The sequence below is a fragment of the Lampetra planeri genome, chromosome 50 (genome assembly GCF_965212315.1).
Source record: "Lampetra planeri chromosome 50, kcLamPlan1.2.h2, whole genome shotgun sequence".
Classification (NCBI taxonomy): domain Eukaryota; kingdom Metazoa; phylum Chordata; class Hyperoartia; order Petromyzontiformes; family Petromyzontidae; genus Lampetra; species Lampetra planeri.
This window is the reverse complement of record NC_136156.1, coordinates 1,216,611-1,231,341: the sequence shown is the minus strand read 5'-3', so window position 1 is coordinate 1,231,341 and position 14,731 is coordinate 1,216,611. Positions and strand designations below refer to the sequence as shown.

Sequence of the window (14,731 nt, the reverse complement as noted above, 5' to 3'; positions counted from 1 at the left end):
GCGAGTTTTCAAGACGGGACTTGAATATAGCCCATCGTACCGTGGCGTTCGTCTGCCCATTCCAAGTGCGTAATGCGTGCGCGTCGCTCACCGTGATGGAGAACTGCTTGAGGGCCATGGCGATCACCTCCTGTGCTGTGTCCGTGTTGCCAACGCACAGGGTCTTAGCCTGCAGACAACGGAGGACGATGATGGCAAGGTTTCAGGTTTCAAGTTGATTTCGTTGAACCAGGTGAGAACTATATTTCGATTTAAAGCTTTCGTGACTGCAGGGATTCATCTTCTTGGTTCTTTCGGTAAAGTCACGTAGAAGGGAAGTAATAAAATAATAAAAAAATAAAACATAAAATTATTTTATTATGTTTTATTTTTATTATTTTATTACTTCCCTTCTACGTGACATTACCGAAATAACCAAGAAGACAGGTGAGAACTCACGAGACCAGGATGAGTCTCACATTTGCAAGAGTGACCTGGGTCACAAATAGGACAAAGGCAACAACATAAACACAAGTCCAGCGCAACAACGAAGCGAAAAGAAATACAGAAGCCAAGTAAATGTACGGTTTCAAAATGCACATTCAGAAATCCGGTTCTCGTACAGCTTTTTTCTACCTACGTGACTTTACCGAAAGAACCACAGAGGATGGATTCCTGCAGTCACGAAAGCTTCAAATCAAGATTTTATCGTACAGCTGTTTGCATGTTTGTCTGTCCGTCCAGCTTCAGGGTACATCTAAACGCCTATACACTTGTATGGGGACGCCACAGTGGCGAGATGTCAACTACCTCGCCTGGTATGCAGGAGGTCGTGGGTTCGATCCCGACCCTGACACCTGCTGTATATTTGGAGTGTGCGAGTCTCTCTCCCCGTGGTCGCGTAGATTTTTATCCGGCTCCTCCGGATTACCCCTCCACATTTATAAACGCGCGTTTACAGTATTTGGCCGCTGCTTTACATTTCCAGGTGATGCTGAGCCACTTCGTTGAGCTATCACTTCCAGCCAAGTCTCTTCTGACAAAGAGCTGTGTAGCTCAGTGGGCCTTACCTGGTAGAATAACAAATAGTTTTAGTGTTATTTCAACAGGCATCGGCCCCTACCGAACACGTGGTCGTCATGCGGTGCCTCACATTCACACCCTCTTTAATGACGGCGTAAATGAGCCATGCGGGGCGGCAGAGAGGAGTTTCCCGTTTTGTCCAGACGGAGGACCGTCAACAACCAAACACCACGGACAAAATACAATGACAAAGCAGCAGCCGAAAGAGGGTCAAGGGGACAACCTTCGAGCAGGAATGAAAACAAGCAGAGCGCAAATGGGCAGGGAGTGTGAGGGTTTGCACGCGCTCAGCACTGAACACTGCTTTCAACTAAATCATGTTAATGTTATATACCAGGTAAAGCCCAATGAGCGATACAGCTCTTTTCTAGAAGCGACCTGGCCACAGATGACAGCTCAATCAAGTGGCTTATCACGTGGAAATTTATAGCAGCCAAATGCTCTAAACGCTTGTTTCTAAATGTGGAGAAAAACCCGGAGGACCTGGAGAAAAATCAACGTGACCATGGGGAGGACATGCAAACTCCAAACATATAAGCATCGTGGTCGGGATCGAACCTACAACCTCCTGCATACCAGGCGAGGGAGTTAACATCGCGCCACCGCAGCAACCTGGTGTGGCCTCCATCTATCAGCGGGTAGAGAATGGCTGTCGATGATGAGGATGGCAATCTGTATGCTGCATGGGTCTGTCGATTAACAGTACATATATACAAATAGTACTTCACCCAGAAAAAACTGGGTCTGAAGACTCGTTTTCAGGGAGTTTCTGCTATTGGATGTTTGGTACATTCCGTATTAACGATTATCATTTACTGCCCCTTCGTCAATCTGCTGCTGTATGAAGACCTCCCAATGTCGTATCGGTAATCGCATCTTGTTAGGCCATGCTTTCGAGGTTTGTTTGATCATACTTCACCATGCTGGTCAGCCCAGGTTGATCAAGGGGGAACCCCAGGACCAATTCGGCTATCACTCGCCACTGATGTCAGCCATGCACGCAACTCAAGACTGCCGGGGTTCATAGAGCAGTGTGCAAACCGCTGTGCCACCACTCCCCCCCCTGCTGTGCCTCTTCCCCCCCCCCCATATACAATTGTCCTTCATCCAGGAAGGCCTCAATGGCTGCCAAGTCTCTTCTTCACGAGATGTCCGTCCAATGCCTCATTACAGCAACGCTACAATTTGGATTGACCAAGCATCCAAAATGCAACTGTGCCACCTCGAGTATATTTTCAGAATGGCGTGAAACTCGAGTTCCAGAAGAACACCCACACGTGCGCAAGTAAGGTAACATTCCATTCTCATGACGAGGAATCAAAAGCTCCCCGTTACGACGACAGGTCGGCCACCGACGGCTTTGCACCGCCTCCTGCAGGCATCTCGCTGCCTACTTGCGGGTCGGCGTGTCGGCGTGGGCGACTCCACGCGACCCGCGCCGGCAGCCATGGGGCCGAAGGTTAGTGCAAACGAACGCCAACAAAGAGGGAAACGGAGGGAAGGCGAATTTTGACGCGAGTCAGCGTGCATTCACCGCCGCTCATTCCCCCCTTTGTGGCCGGCAGGAAGTGGGTTCGGGCTCCGCAGTGTTTTTGACGGCGGACTTGAGCGTCTCGCACTCACGGCCACGGCCACAACAGAGCAGGGGGGAGCGGTGGCAGGGAAACGAGGTTGAGGACGACCCGCCCCCTGCCGCCACTGGCAGCCCACGTCGAGCCGACGCGGTGTTATCGCGCGAGGGTGTTTACGCAGACCGCGGGGCAATGGCAGCCTTGGAGCACTAACGCGCCGCAAAAGTCATTGGTAGGGGGCGGACGGAGGGGGGGCGAAATAAAGAAACGACCGAAATAAACCTGGCGATCTATCGACAACTGTAATGTCACATTGGCATGAGAGATGCTAAAGTTTATCCTTAAATGTACTTACTAGCTCAAAGAAAATGGGTGCTTTATTTACAGCTTACCTTTCTCATATCTTCAAGCCACAATGGGAAATATTTTGGTGTTTGTCAAGAGACGTTGCCATTGTTCACACCGGCGGTGCCTCTGGCTGACTCAGCTTGCCCTGTGGCTCTCATGGAGCTGCCGCAGACTCCTTGACGATGGCCAGCAGTCGTTAAAAATGTAACATCTGCAATGGAGGTGGCAGCCACGTGCCTCAGATGGATAATCTGATGCGTGAGAACACCGCGCCAGCAAAGCTGGAAAACCTGGATCGGCATTCGGAGTGGAATCCGGATTTCTGCTCCCCATGAACAAGCCAGGTTATTAAGTTGGAAACTTTTCCATGAGGTTCTTGGTTATATAAACTTTCCCCGTAGACTCCCACCCCCCCCCCGGCCCTGCCATAGGAATGTGGGATTTCCACCACTGTGCTGAGCACTGTAAACCGGAGATGAGCAACGCCTGAATGCTCATTAGGGCAGGAAATGACTTTTCTAACGTTTATACGCTAAACACCACAATGGAGGGATGGTCACATGGTCAACAAAGATGACACTGATGATTCGTAGACGGAGGAGGATGATGGCACTATGATCACGGTGATCGGTAAAGACGACGAGCTAATGGTGGTCTCAGCCCGGCCACCAAGGATGGCAAACCGTCGTCTTTGACTTCACTCGACGAAAAATGTTTCAAGTTTCATCGCCGTGCGACGGACGTTCCCAATAGTAGAATCAATTGCGAGGAATTCGGAAGTAGTCGTGTGACATCACCCTTCAGAGACCGTACTTCCCACGTGGGTTGGCAGATGCGGCTGCTTTCTGCCAGAGTTCCAAATGACAAGGTGCCAACATAGCTGATGTGCATTATTTTTTTCCCTTTTAATATTTCTCCACAGCCATTGTTATTTCACCGCTGGATACAAGGTCTCCCCATGCACTGTTGGTCATGGGGGTTGTTTGAACATACTTCACCACTCTGGTCAGTGCAGGTTGGTTAAGTGTTGGGGGGGGGGGCACCCAGGACTGGTTCAGACATTAATCGCCACTCGTGTCAGCCACGGACGGGAATGAAAGTCGGGTCGTCGTGTTCACGACGCAATGCAATTACCACTGCACCACCACTCCCCAAACAACTTTGTAAATGTGGTAAAAGACAAAAACAACTATTCATAGCACTAAGACTGAATTGCAAGCCAGTGCCATCATATTTTCACTTAGGCGATGACATCGTTTGGAGGAACAACAACATTTTACGCAACACGTTTTGACATCCAGCCAAGAGCTTCAGGAGGCACAGAGTGAGCGATCGTCACCGACGTTTCTGGGGAATGAGCGACAGTGCAGAGTTGCTCACTCGATGTTCCACCGTGCGAAGATGTTCGCCGCATCAACCGCACTACCGTGGAGTGTCCTTGAGCCTCCGGGGGCAACGCAGTGGCGAGATGTTAACTACCTCGCCTGCTATGCAGGAGGTCGTGGGTTTGATTCCAACCCTGACGCCTTGATATTTGGAGTTTGCATATTCTGCTTGTGGTCGCGTGGATTTATATCCGGGTCCTCCGTTTTCATTCCCTCCACGTTTAGAATCAACACGCGTTTAGAGTATTTGGCTGCCGTAAATGTCCACGTGATGGTAACCCATCATTTGTGGCCAGGTCGCTTCTGAAAAAGAACTATAACAGCTCAACGGGGCCTTCGCTGGTAAAATACAAAATCTTGTCGTGTAAGTTTAGTTTACATGTGCAAAAGCTATCCGTAATTTTTCCGTATGTGTAGGCCGCAGCCTGTTATGCGAAACCACAAAGTCTTCGAGGTCGAGGGAGTCCCCAGATACCCAGGCAGAGCGTGTCCAGCGAAGCGAAGGCGGCAGCAGCGGCAGCAGCAGCAGACATCGCACGCTGTGCCACGCGATCGCGCACAGAGACGCTGGGTGACTCACAAAAGCCGGCGTCGGGATGTCCTGCACCAGGATCTTCAGCGGGATGGATTTCGGCTCCTCTTTGGCTTTCTCCGCTTCAATTCTCCTGCGGGCAGCAAATGAGCGCGGCCCTTTAACGTTTGCATGCGAGCACACGTGGGTTGGATGTGTTCAATACCTGCCCTGCCCACATGTCCACGCGATGAGCCACTTTCGTTCAGCTATCACTGGTGGTCAGGTCGCTTCTGAAAAAGGGGCTTTATAGCTCGGTGAGCCTTACCTGGTAAAAAAAAATTAAAATAGTAGTGGATATAAATGTAGAGGGTGCAGGTGTGCGCTTGCTCGCCTACGCCAATGCTGGCGGTGCAGCTTCCACTCGACAGAGCTTCAGAGAGCCCCTCTGAAGGGTATATGGCCGACTCTGAAACGCTAGCCGGACGTCTTGTAAGAGTGGTTGATAAGTGTGTGTGTGTGCGCGTGTGCATATATGTGTTGTGGGGAGTGGTGGCGTAGCGATTAGTGCACGGTTGTTAACATCCCGAGTTCGATTCCAGGCCACGGCTAAAATCAGCGGCGGATACCTGAACCGGTCAGGGGCCTTCTCAAGGTCAACTCAGCCTTAAATGAGTACCTCGTCGATATAATCGATAACAACACTTGCCCCAACAGTCTGTAGAGATAGAGGGGGGAAACTTTCGTCCTTTTCTCACAGAGCTGTCGCACTCGTTACGATGATTGGCATGCTGCGCTCCGGTCCCGGCGATCAAGAGTTCCATCTCGAGCCGCACGCATCAGCGACCACCGTCGATTCACGTCCTGGACCTCTCTCGATGTCAATTTCAGACTAAAATGAGTAATGTGGTGATATCAGTGCTGACCGTGCTATCCCATCGTGTTTGTTTAACGTCTTTCGCACTGTATATAGCGAACCGTGATAATCAGCGGTGTGAGTACCACCTCCAGGGGCGGAGTGGTCCTAACAGCGGGCTTCCAGAACAGCACTCAGCCCCTCCAGTCTCGTACGGATATATGGGAGGGTCATTGTTTTTTCATCTACAGTAAATGTATAGGGGGATATTAGATAACGTTAGTCTGGGCAAACAGGATACCGACGGCGAAAGGCCAACGCGAGATTTTTTTGTTTAACCCACATTAAAAAAAATAAAAACTCCAAATACCCACAGCAAGTTGTAAAATAAAAATAAAAACTCATCTAACGATCGTTGTATATTTTGTAGGCATCTAAAGTGTTTTAGCGGATAAAATGTAAGTTGGCCAAATCGGTGCAATGCACGCTTTGGTTTGAAACTAACACCGAGCGGCGATAAGCAACGCGACGCGCGCGAGTCGGCTCAATTCTCGCGGCCATAACTCACGCCGCCGAGCTAACGAGCTCGCCAATTAGCGGGGTCACGGCTACCTCACCGCGCAGCTACGGCGCGGAGAAGAGAGACGGCAAACGTCGCGGCGGCCGTTCTGTTTGTTTGATCCGCGCTCGCGGCAGTGGCAACGGCAAAGGAAACGTCTCCACCTGCGTTCACGAGTCGGAGAAACGGGGCAGCCGAGTACACGGCTGGCGACGTGAAGTGGGGGGCACGGGCAGAGGTAAAGGTGACACGGCTTGGTGGCGCGGTCGGCCAGACGACAATCTATCCTTGCGCGTGCGGTGTCGATCACGTGGTGTCGATCGCGTGCGTTGTCGATCACGTGGTGTCAATCACGTGGTGTCGATCACACGCGGTGTCGATCACGTGGTGTCGATCACACGCGGTGTCGATCACGTGGTGTCGATCACGCACACAGCCTCGGGCTTCTGGCGGACGACCGAGTCTTGCCCGAACTTCACGCACCGAAGCGTGCGGACGAAGTTCTGGGTTGCTCCCCTTGCCGATGGGGGAGGGGGGGGGGGTATGAGGCACGAACGGTGAGAGCTGCCGTACCTGGTGAGCTCGGCGAACCATACGTCTTTGTCCTCTTCAGACCTATCGGGTAGGCGACACAGAGGAGCATGCATCATCACCGTCGTCGTCATCCTCATCATCACCGTCGTCATAAATTGCAGCCCTTTATCAATCTGCTGCTGCTGTTGCAAGAAAATCTCCCCAATCCGTGTTCAGTCACGGGGGTCATGTGATGATACGTCATCCTGTTGATCAGTGCCGGTTCAGATAACACTCACCACTGATGTTCGCCTTGGCAGGGAATCAAACTCAGTTTGCCTGGTTCAGAGTCATTTAAGGCATGCGCTTCGTACACGGACTAAGGGAATGACTCAATTTAAAGCGCAGACTTGGCTAAAAATCAATAGGTTGTCCTCGACTCGACTCAGGCTAAAACTAGAATACAAATAAAATGTTGACTGAATCAGCACTGGCAACATATCTTTTCCCAAGGGCAAAAGCGCTGTGCAATGGTATGAACCACAATATCCTCCGCCAAAATGCTTCAATACCTGTGAAAACAGCTGATTAATGTCCGGTTTCTATGTCACAGCCGAAGCGTTGAAAGCTCCCACATCATCACTTCCGCCGGAAAAAAAAAACACGTGTCCGTGATATTGAGTGGAAATGACATTTGTCTGCGAATATTCTTGTGAACAAAAATCCTTGGTGAATTTACACATGCACCCACGAGCGCAGATGCAAATATGCACAGGCATGTACAAACTTACTGGAGTATTCATAAATAGGTGATCGGTGCAAGAAGACCATTCGCATGCATCAGCAACAAACATGTGCCAGAAGGTAAACATGCCCGCGCACATACGTATATGAAGATAAAGATCCCCCGTATAGCTTTAAAAGACTGAGGGGGCAAGTGCTGTTAGCGAGCACCTATGAAGGCCGGAACGGTACACGAGGGGGTGGGTGGCCAGCACCACGCCCGACCGCCTTTGTCTCCCCAGTGGTGATGTTTACACACCGCACCAGGTATTCATTTAAGGGTGAGTCGACCTAGGGGAGGCCCAGGACCGGTTCAGATAATCATCACTGGTGTTAGCCGTGAGCGGGAATCGAACCCGGGTCGCCAGGTTCGTAGCGCAGCGCGCTGACCGCTACACCACCGCTCCCCACATACGTATATACAAAATAAGAAACCTTTGCTGAGGCAAATCATGAGAAGCCTTTGATTAGGGACATAACCTGTACTCCCTGTTTGTTAAAACGTCACGGAATCACTTTAACGTGAAAGGTAGAGCGATGCCAGCGACTGCTGACAAAACGTGATCACCTCGAGAGGGAGGGAGCTCACGAGAGCCGCTCTGGAGGGTATCTGTGGCCTACTCTTCCACGCAGGGACACACGTCGTGGAGGAGGTGGGGAGCACCCACGCTTTACCCCACCACATGCGCGACCTACCGATCGACTCGCTGCGGTGAATGCGTTGATTACCTTTAAAAGACTAAACTATTAAACTTTTTCGATTTAAACGCTGTCTATCGACAGCCCTGTTCTTCACCTGAGGACGGCTGCTTGCGTTGTGGCCGAAACGTCGTGAGAATTGTATTTTATTATGTTAAATTTTTATTATTTTATTATTTCCCTTGTACGTGACTTTACCGAAAGAACCAAGAATATTAAATTTTGTGTTTATTATTTTATTAGGTAACAGCCCATTGAGATGTATCGCTCTTTTTCAGAAGTGACATGGCTATCACAAATGATAGCTCGACGAAGTGGCTTATCACGTGGAAATTTTTAGCAGTCAAATGCTCCCGGAAAAAATCCACGCGACCACAGTGAGAGAGACACGCAAACTCCAAATATACAGGCGTCAGGGTCTGGATCAGGATCGAACCCACGACCTCCTGCATACCAGCCGAGGGAGTTAACATCTCCTAGCCACCGCAACTACTGCTCTTTCAGCTGCCGCGCCAGGAAATCGAACGAACAACATCGAGTTTGGACTCGATGTTGTTGGACTTGGGTCCAGCGCGCTCACCACCGCACCACGTCAGCATGCACAACATGAGTAAATAATGAAACCTCTAAAACATAAATAACCGCAATGCTTCTTTTGGACTGGCCTCAGGGAATGGAATTCAATCTTATGCAGAGATTGATTCGCTTCAATTGATTTAATTTATGAGCATTGCTTCATCACCAACAACAAAAACACATCGCCGTGCGATTGCATAACGCTCGCGTTCAATTTCCCAGTGCCTCTATTATTGTTAATAACGATGTATTATTGTTAATAACGATTTCTTATTATTAACGATGACTGAATTGGTTGCCAGGGTGGCCAGGATGTGTGCTCGTCGCTGACGCGGCAGATTGCGTGCCTCGCTCCGAGCCTGGTCCGCTTCATTCCACAAACTGTTCCCACGGGCCGCGGAATCCTTCCGCCCATTGGAATTGCAATTCGGACCGACAGCACCGTCATCATGAGAGCGTGAGGCGAGAGAGAGCGAGCGAATGAGAGAGAGCGTGCGAGCGAGAGAGTGCGAGTGAGCGAATGAGAGAGAGCACGTGAGAGAAAGTGAGAGAGTGCGAGCGAATGAGAGCGAGAGCGTGCGAGTGAGAGAGCGAGTGAGAGAGTGCGAGTGAGAGAGCGAGTGAGAGAGTGCGAGTGAGAGAGTGTGAGCGAGAGCGTGCGAGTGAGCGAGAGAGCACCATGGCCATACTTGCAATCGCACTTCTCAAGGGAAATTCAGGCAGCTGCAGAAACCTGTCCTGTTGAACCCTGAAGCCCTTTCTCTGCTGCTACCCCCCCCCCACTCTTCTTCCACCTCGTGCCCCCCCCCCCCCAGTGCCCCCCTGCCTCGCACCCCCACCCCTCCCCCCCTTTCCCAGGGGGACTTTTTTTTAGTCCCGCCGTTATCGCAGGAAACCAGACGACAGTCGCAACGCCGCTCGATCCGTGAACGCCGCGGAATGCCGGAGCCCGGCGATGTTGCTCTTGGAGTCGGTTCACTTTCTCTTCCTATTATGGAGACGGCGGTGGCGATGGAGGTGGTGGGGGTGGGCGCAATTTGTTCCATGGGATCTCATCAAAAATAACAAAAAAGTCAGCTGCTGCTGTTTACTTAGGAAGCCCCGTTTCACGTCCACATTTCTAAAGTAGCACTGCTTTTGGAGGGAAGAGAAAAAAAAACGAGTCAGGAGGAGGAGGATTTCGCAAAAACACCGTTTGGGGCGGGCAGCAGCTGACACACGCGGTGTTTGCGCGTTGCCCATCGGGGGCCCTAAGGCAGAGATTCCTTTTGGGGGGCTAGCCCCCCCCCAGCCCCACTACCCTTAAAAATCATAAAATCTTAGTGAGAAGACAGAAGAGCTATCGGCAAGAGGTGGCGATGAGTTGAGGTGAGAGGAGAGAGACGCGGACAAGATTCGAGATGAGGGCATTTCCTTTTCTTTTCAAGTTGATTACCTCGTTACTGGTATGGGACAAACAATGCATTGGCAGTGGCGCATAACACCAAAAAAAAACACAACTCAGCACATGCGCTAACAACTAAAAGTGAAAAAAATACACATATACCACATATATAAATTGGGCAAACTAGCCAATAATATTTCTCTGCTGGGGGGGCCAATGCCTGAAGTGACATTTGTCATATGTGTAGTATTCCTTTTAAAGCAGCACTATCGATGCATGTGTTGAGTATGTTGATACGAATGTTTGAATACGACCCTGGTATTTAATTCACCCACAATCTATTTTCGTGAGCCCGCAGTCCATCGAGCTGCTTTTACTCGGATAGCGCCACCACTGCCGCCACCCCCAGCACTGATCCTTCTCTGCAACTTCATCTTCTTTACAGCTGAACCCTTCCATTCCCCCGGGGCTCTGTTTACAGGCCCGCCGGATATTTCTCTTTGACGTGCGATTCTTTTTTACGACAGCCCAACCCACCCCGCCTCGCCTCGCTTTGTTTGGATCAGATTTCGGTAAAGTTTTGACGTCACAAGCCGCAGACTCTCGAACCCCGAGTAGGTCCCGAGAAAAAAAAAACCCCACACGACCGATAATTTTCCGCAGACATTCTGATTGTGACCCAGAAGGCAACGCTGTTTACTCAACTAAGGGCCATGAAAACGAAATATGGGCCATGTGACGCTGTATACTGTGCACCGGCTATCGCCAAAAAAAAAAAGTTTACCAAACTGAGAGCCTGCCTTTCCAAAATCTCTTCAAAATTGTCACCGCTACACTGCGGCTACTTCCATTGATATATTGCGGCCTCTGAACGATGAGCACGGTTGGCTACGTACGGTGCAAAAGAAGTTCAACATACACACATGAACGGGCGCTAAAAGCCAGCAGTGCCAACGCAGGTGGACAAATGTTGCCGGCAAAAATAAGAGAAAGCCACTCGGTGCCGTAGTTGCGCGCACATTATTCTCGTCGGCCATGGTCAATCCACTGCTGGATGAAGGCTCGCCCCCAAGGCTGCCACCATCTCTCACGAATCCTGCGATGCAACGCCTGCACAGGACCTCGTTCCATCGCTGCATCCCCGCAGCGACGCATCCTCTCTGGCGCGTTCTCCCGCGTAAAGCGCCCGCCACCAATCCCTTCTCGCGATGTGTGCCCTGCACAAGCTTTGAACGGCGTCACATTTGCGCAAGTGATTGATAACTGTGATCCCGACCTGTGTAATATGGACAGTGCAATGTGAATGTGCCACTTGATTGAGGGACTGCTACTGCTATGTGGCGGTATCTTGGTGAGGTCTGCAAATGTTTTGTTGTTGTTTTTGCTGCCTTGCCCAAGCGTGGCAAACATCAATTTATTTATTATGTATTTATATTTAGTGATCTAAACTTTCTCTCTATTTTTCACTTCTATCGTTTTTGTTGTATTGATTGTTGTTGTAACTCGCTGACCTGTCCCATACTGGACATCTGTGAAAAAGAACTTCATGGCTCATCGGATTTCCTCCTGGAGTCTAAATAAAGATTCTGATTCTGAATAAACAAAGGCAACCGGGGTATGTTCTCTCATCTCTGCGTGCCCCTCCGTCTCTCTCTCTCTTCCTCAATGTCATTTCAAGCGTGCGTCTCTCTCACTGCTTCTTTCCAACATTTATTTTCTCCATGACCGCATCGCCAATCCCGACACCCTCCCGGGCAGAGAGCAACCGCCCGCTGTGACAGACGGACACGTTTACAAGGGCAGAGACGTGCCAACGCCATTCCCTTCACGGTTGAGAGAAACGCGGCAGTGTAATTAAGTCGCATGACATGGATTTCTGGTGGATCGGCGCTCCGAGAGAGAAACGTGAAAGTAAACCGTGATAAGTGATACGTTATGAGCACACCCGGTCCACTTGGCAAGCGCATTTTACGCTGGAGGGTGTGCGCCGTACAAGTGAGAACGCACCCAAAATATTTACCGCAGACTCAAATATCATACGTAAAAAGGTCAGGCTAACTTATCCGTCGAAGACGAATGCTTGTTTTGGCTTGCTTTTTTTGTTTTGTTCCTGACCAATAAATAAGGAAAAAGATGGTTTAGCTTCAGCGAAAAATAGCGCGAGAGTTTGTCAAAACAACTTTTTGATCCGTAACGAAGATATCAACGTTCGCCATACCACAGCGTGCCCACTGCAGGATGCGATTCGTCACAGATGGCGAGAACACAATTTAATTAACCGCAAACTGACCCAAGGCAAAGTATTTCCATGGTTTAACAGCGGATCTGCACTGAGCGGCGCAGTGGGGTGGTGAATATCCCGACAGCTTGTGGAGAAGGAGACTTGCTTTGAGATTGAATTAGATATTACGATTCTGTTCCTGCGTACGATGGCAATATGTTCAAGAGCTCAATGCCAATGTCGAGATCTGCCAGCCACGAGAGGCCTGCATCAGAGAATGTGTAGTTTTGCTCTTCCTCCTCCGTTGAATGTGTTTGGGTGATTTGTTTACCTTTCTTGTACTTTGCACTAACATCGTGTGTTTGTGTTGTTTGTTGTTATAACAACGTTCTTACCCCATGCGCCTACTGGACATCTGTGGAAAAGAGCTTCATAGCTCATCGGATTCCTCCGGTATAAAATAAATATTCTGATTGTAAAGGAGCACAGACTACAGTGGTTTACTATACGGTCAATAGTTTTGATTGCATGGCCACAATTAAATTACTGTGGCTCGTATCTTTAATTTTCTTATCGTGAAGGAGTTGTGCGCAGTGGGCTGTTGATGTTCTGATGCCCTTGATGGTTCCACCACCGGCGACTCTGAGGAACGAAGTGAAAGCCAGGAGGTGAGATGTTTGGGTCTTGAATGATGTGTTTGTCTGGGCGTCCGCGTTGTTCCACTCCAATTTGATATTAACGTGTTACCAAGATGGAACGCGTCCTGGAGTGTGGATGCATGTATGTTGAACTTCTTTCGCACAGTACATAGCCAGCCGTGCTAATCGGAGGTGATGATTTGGTCACATGCAATGCATATACAGAAACGAGACTGTTCACTCCAATTCCATGCGGTCATCCACTCAACCGGGCGGTCATTCGCCTCATCACTCTTCTATCGCTACGATCATGGTTCCTGTTCCCATGAGCTTCGCTCATCGATTCTTCCACCCAAGTTGAGAACACGGTCTACCAGACTGACTGCCTCGAACCACCATGCCCGCTGTCGGCAGCAACACCTCTCCTGCTTCCCGCACACCGATCCACTCCCACCCATCGCTTCTTTTTCCTCAAATTATTTTAATAAACCTGGCTCAAATGTAAGCAAATGATCATCCGTCATTCAATAAATCTTCTTGGAGAGTGCTGTTTGATGTTGCCGGTCGCTTGGCATGTGGGGCCTGTGTTTGGTAAACTTGGTGAACAAAGAGCCACGAAGTGGCCGGCAGAAGTGGACGGCCGCTGACAGTTTTTTCCCACCACTTTGTGTGTGTGTTGTTTTTATTACTACAGACGTGAACATTCACACGCGATTCTCCGTAATTTGGCTCTCTCAGTGCGTCACCTCACTGCGAGGGGTGACTGCGGTTAACCAAACTTCTCCTTAGCTATTCACAATCAAACGCTGAAAACTGGAACTACGTATTCGAGAGTGAAAAGACGAAGTGATATCCTAATCAAGTGAACACAGGCAGGGTATCTCATCTCATGTTTACAACCCCGAGCCTGGCAGTGAAGACTCCACATTCCTATGGACAGGGGTAAGTCAATAGGACAACCCACTGTAACCGCTAAGAAACCCAGAGTAATCCGTCAACTAGACTCCTGGTCTCACGCGGTGTGAGCTAAAGCGTGGCAAGGTATATCCCGGCTTTGGCAGTCCCATTTTCACGGGCGGAAATTTGCCCCGGTTTGACAATTCTGGCCTAGTGCTCGACTCGTGCTACGGGCCAAGGGAGGGGCTGTCCGAGTAGGGGGTGGGGATGGCAGAGGCGTAAGTGGGGGCCTATTGGAGTAGCAAACATCAGAGAGAGTGAGGCCGCCGCTCACTGTGTGCGCGGTGCTCGTGATTGAGTGTAAATGTGGGCAGGGAGATGTTATAATTTGGCTGGAATTTCGCCACGCTCAGTTGACGGGAGGTAACAAGAAGGTGGGGGGGGATGGTGGGGGGGGATGGTGGGGGGGGGGACGGTGGGGGGGGAGCGTTCCATTCTTTTTGACGCGTTGGGCCACAGAAGATGCTCTCGTGTGTGATGGGGCTGACGCAGGGGATGGGTATTTGAGGGTGTTTTTGTTGTTGTGTATGTGAACGCAGCAGTAGCAGTACACAATGGCGTTCACGTTAATTTCTTTGAAGCCCAAAAAAAAAAGCCGTAAAAACCAGATAATAAAAACCTTGAAAAAAAACAACCGAGACGATGTGAGGGAGCCGACAGCTCAACGC

General features: G+C 50.0%; 1 protein-coding gene across 3 annotated transcripts in view; it reads right to left on the bottom strand.

Moving 5' to 3' along the window:
* The window catches only part of LOC144734253 (rho GTPase-activating protein 20-like), a 42,943-nt gene that overhangs the window by 15,631 nt on the left and 12,581 nt on the right, over positions 1 to 14,731 (bottom strand). For all 3 annotated transcript variants that reach the window (XM_078616377.1, XM_078616375.1, XM_078616376.1), the window contains 3 exons: positions 6,866 to 6,907; positions 4,947 to 5,031; positions 92 to 169 (listed from right to left, as the gene is read on the bottom strand). In XM_078616377.1, the coding sequence (XP_078472503.1) occupies positions 92 to 169; positions 4,947 to 5,031; positions 6,866 to 6,907 (205 nt within the window). The remainder of the gene's footprint in view (positions 1 to 91; positions 170 to 4,946; positions 5,032 to 6,865; positions 6,908 to 14,731) is intronic.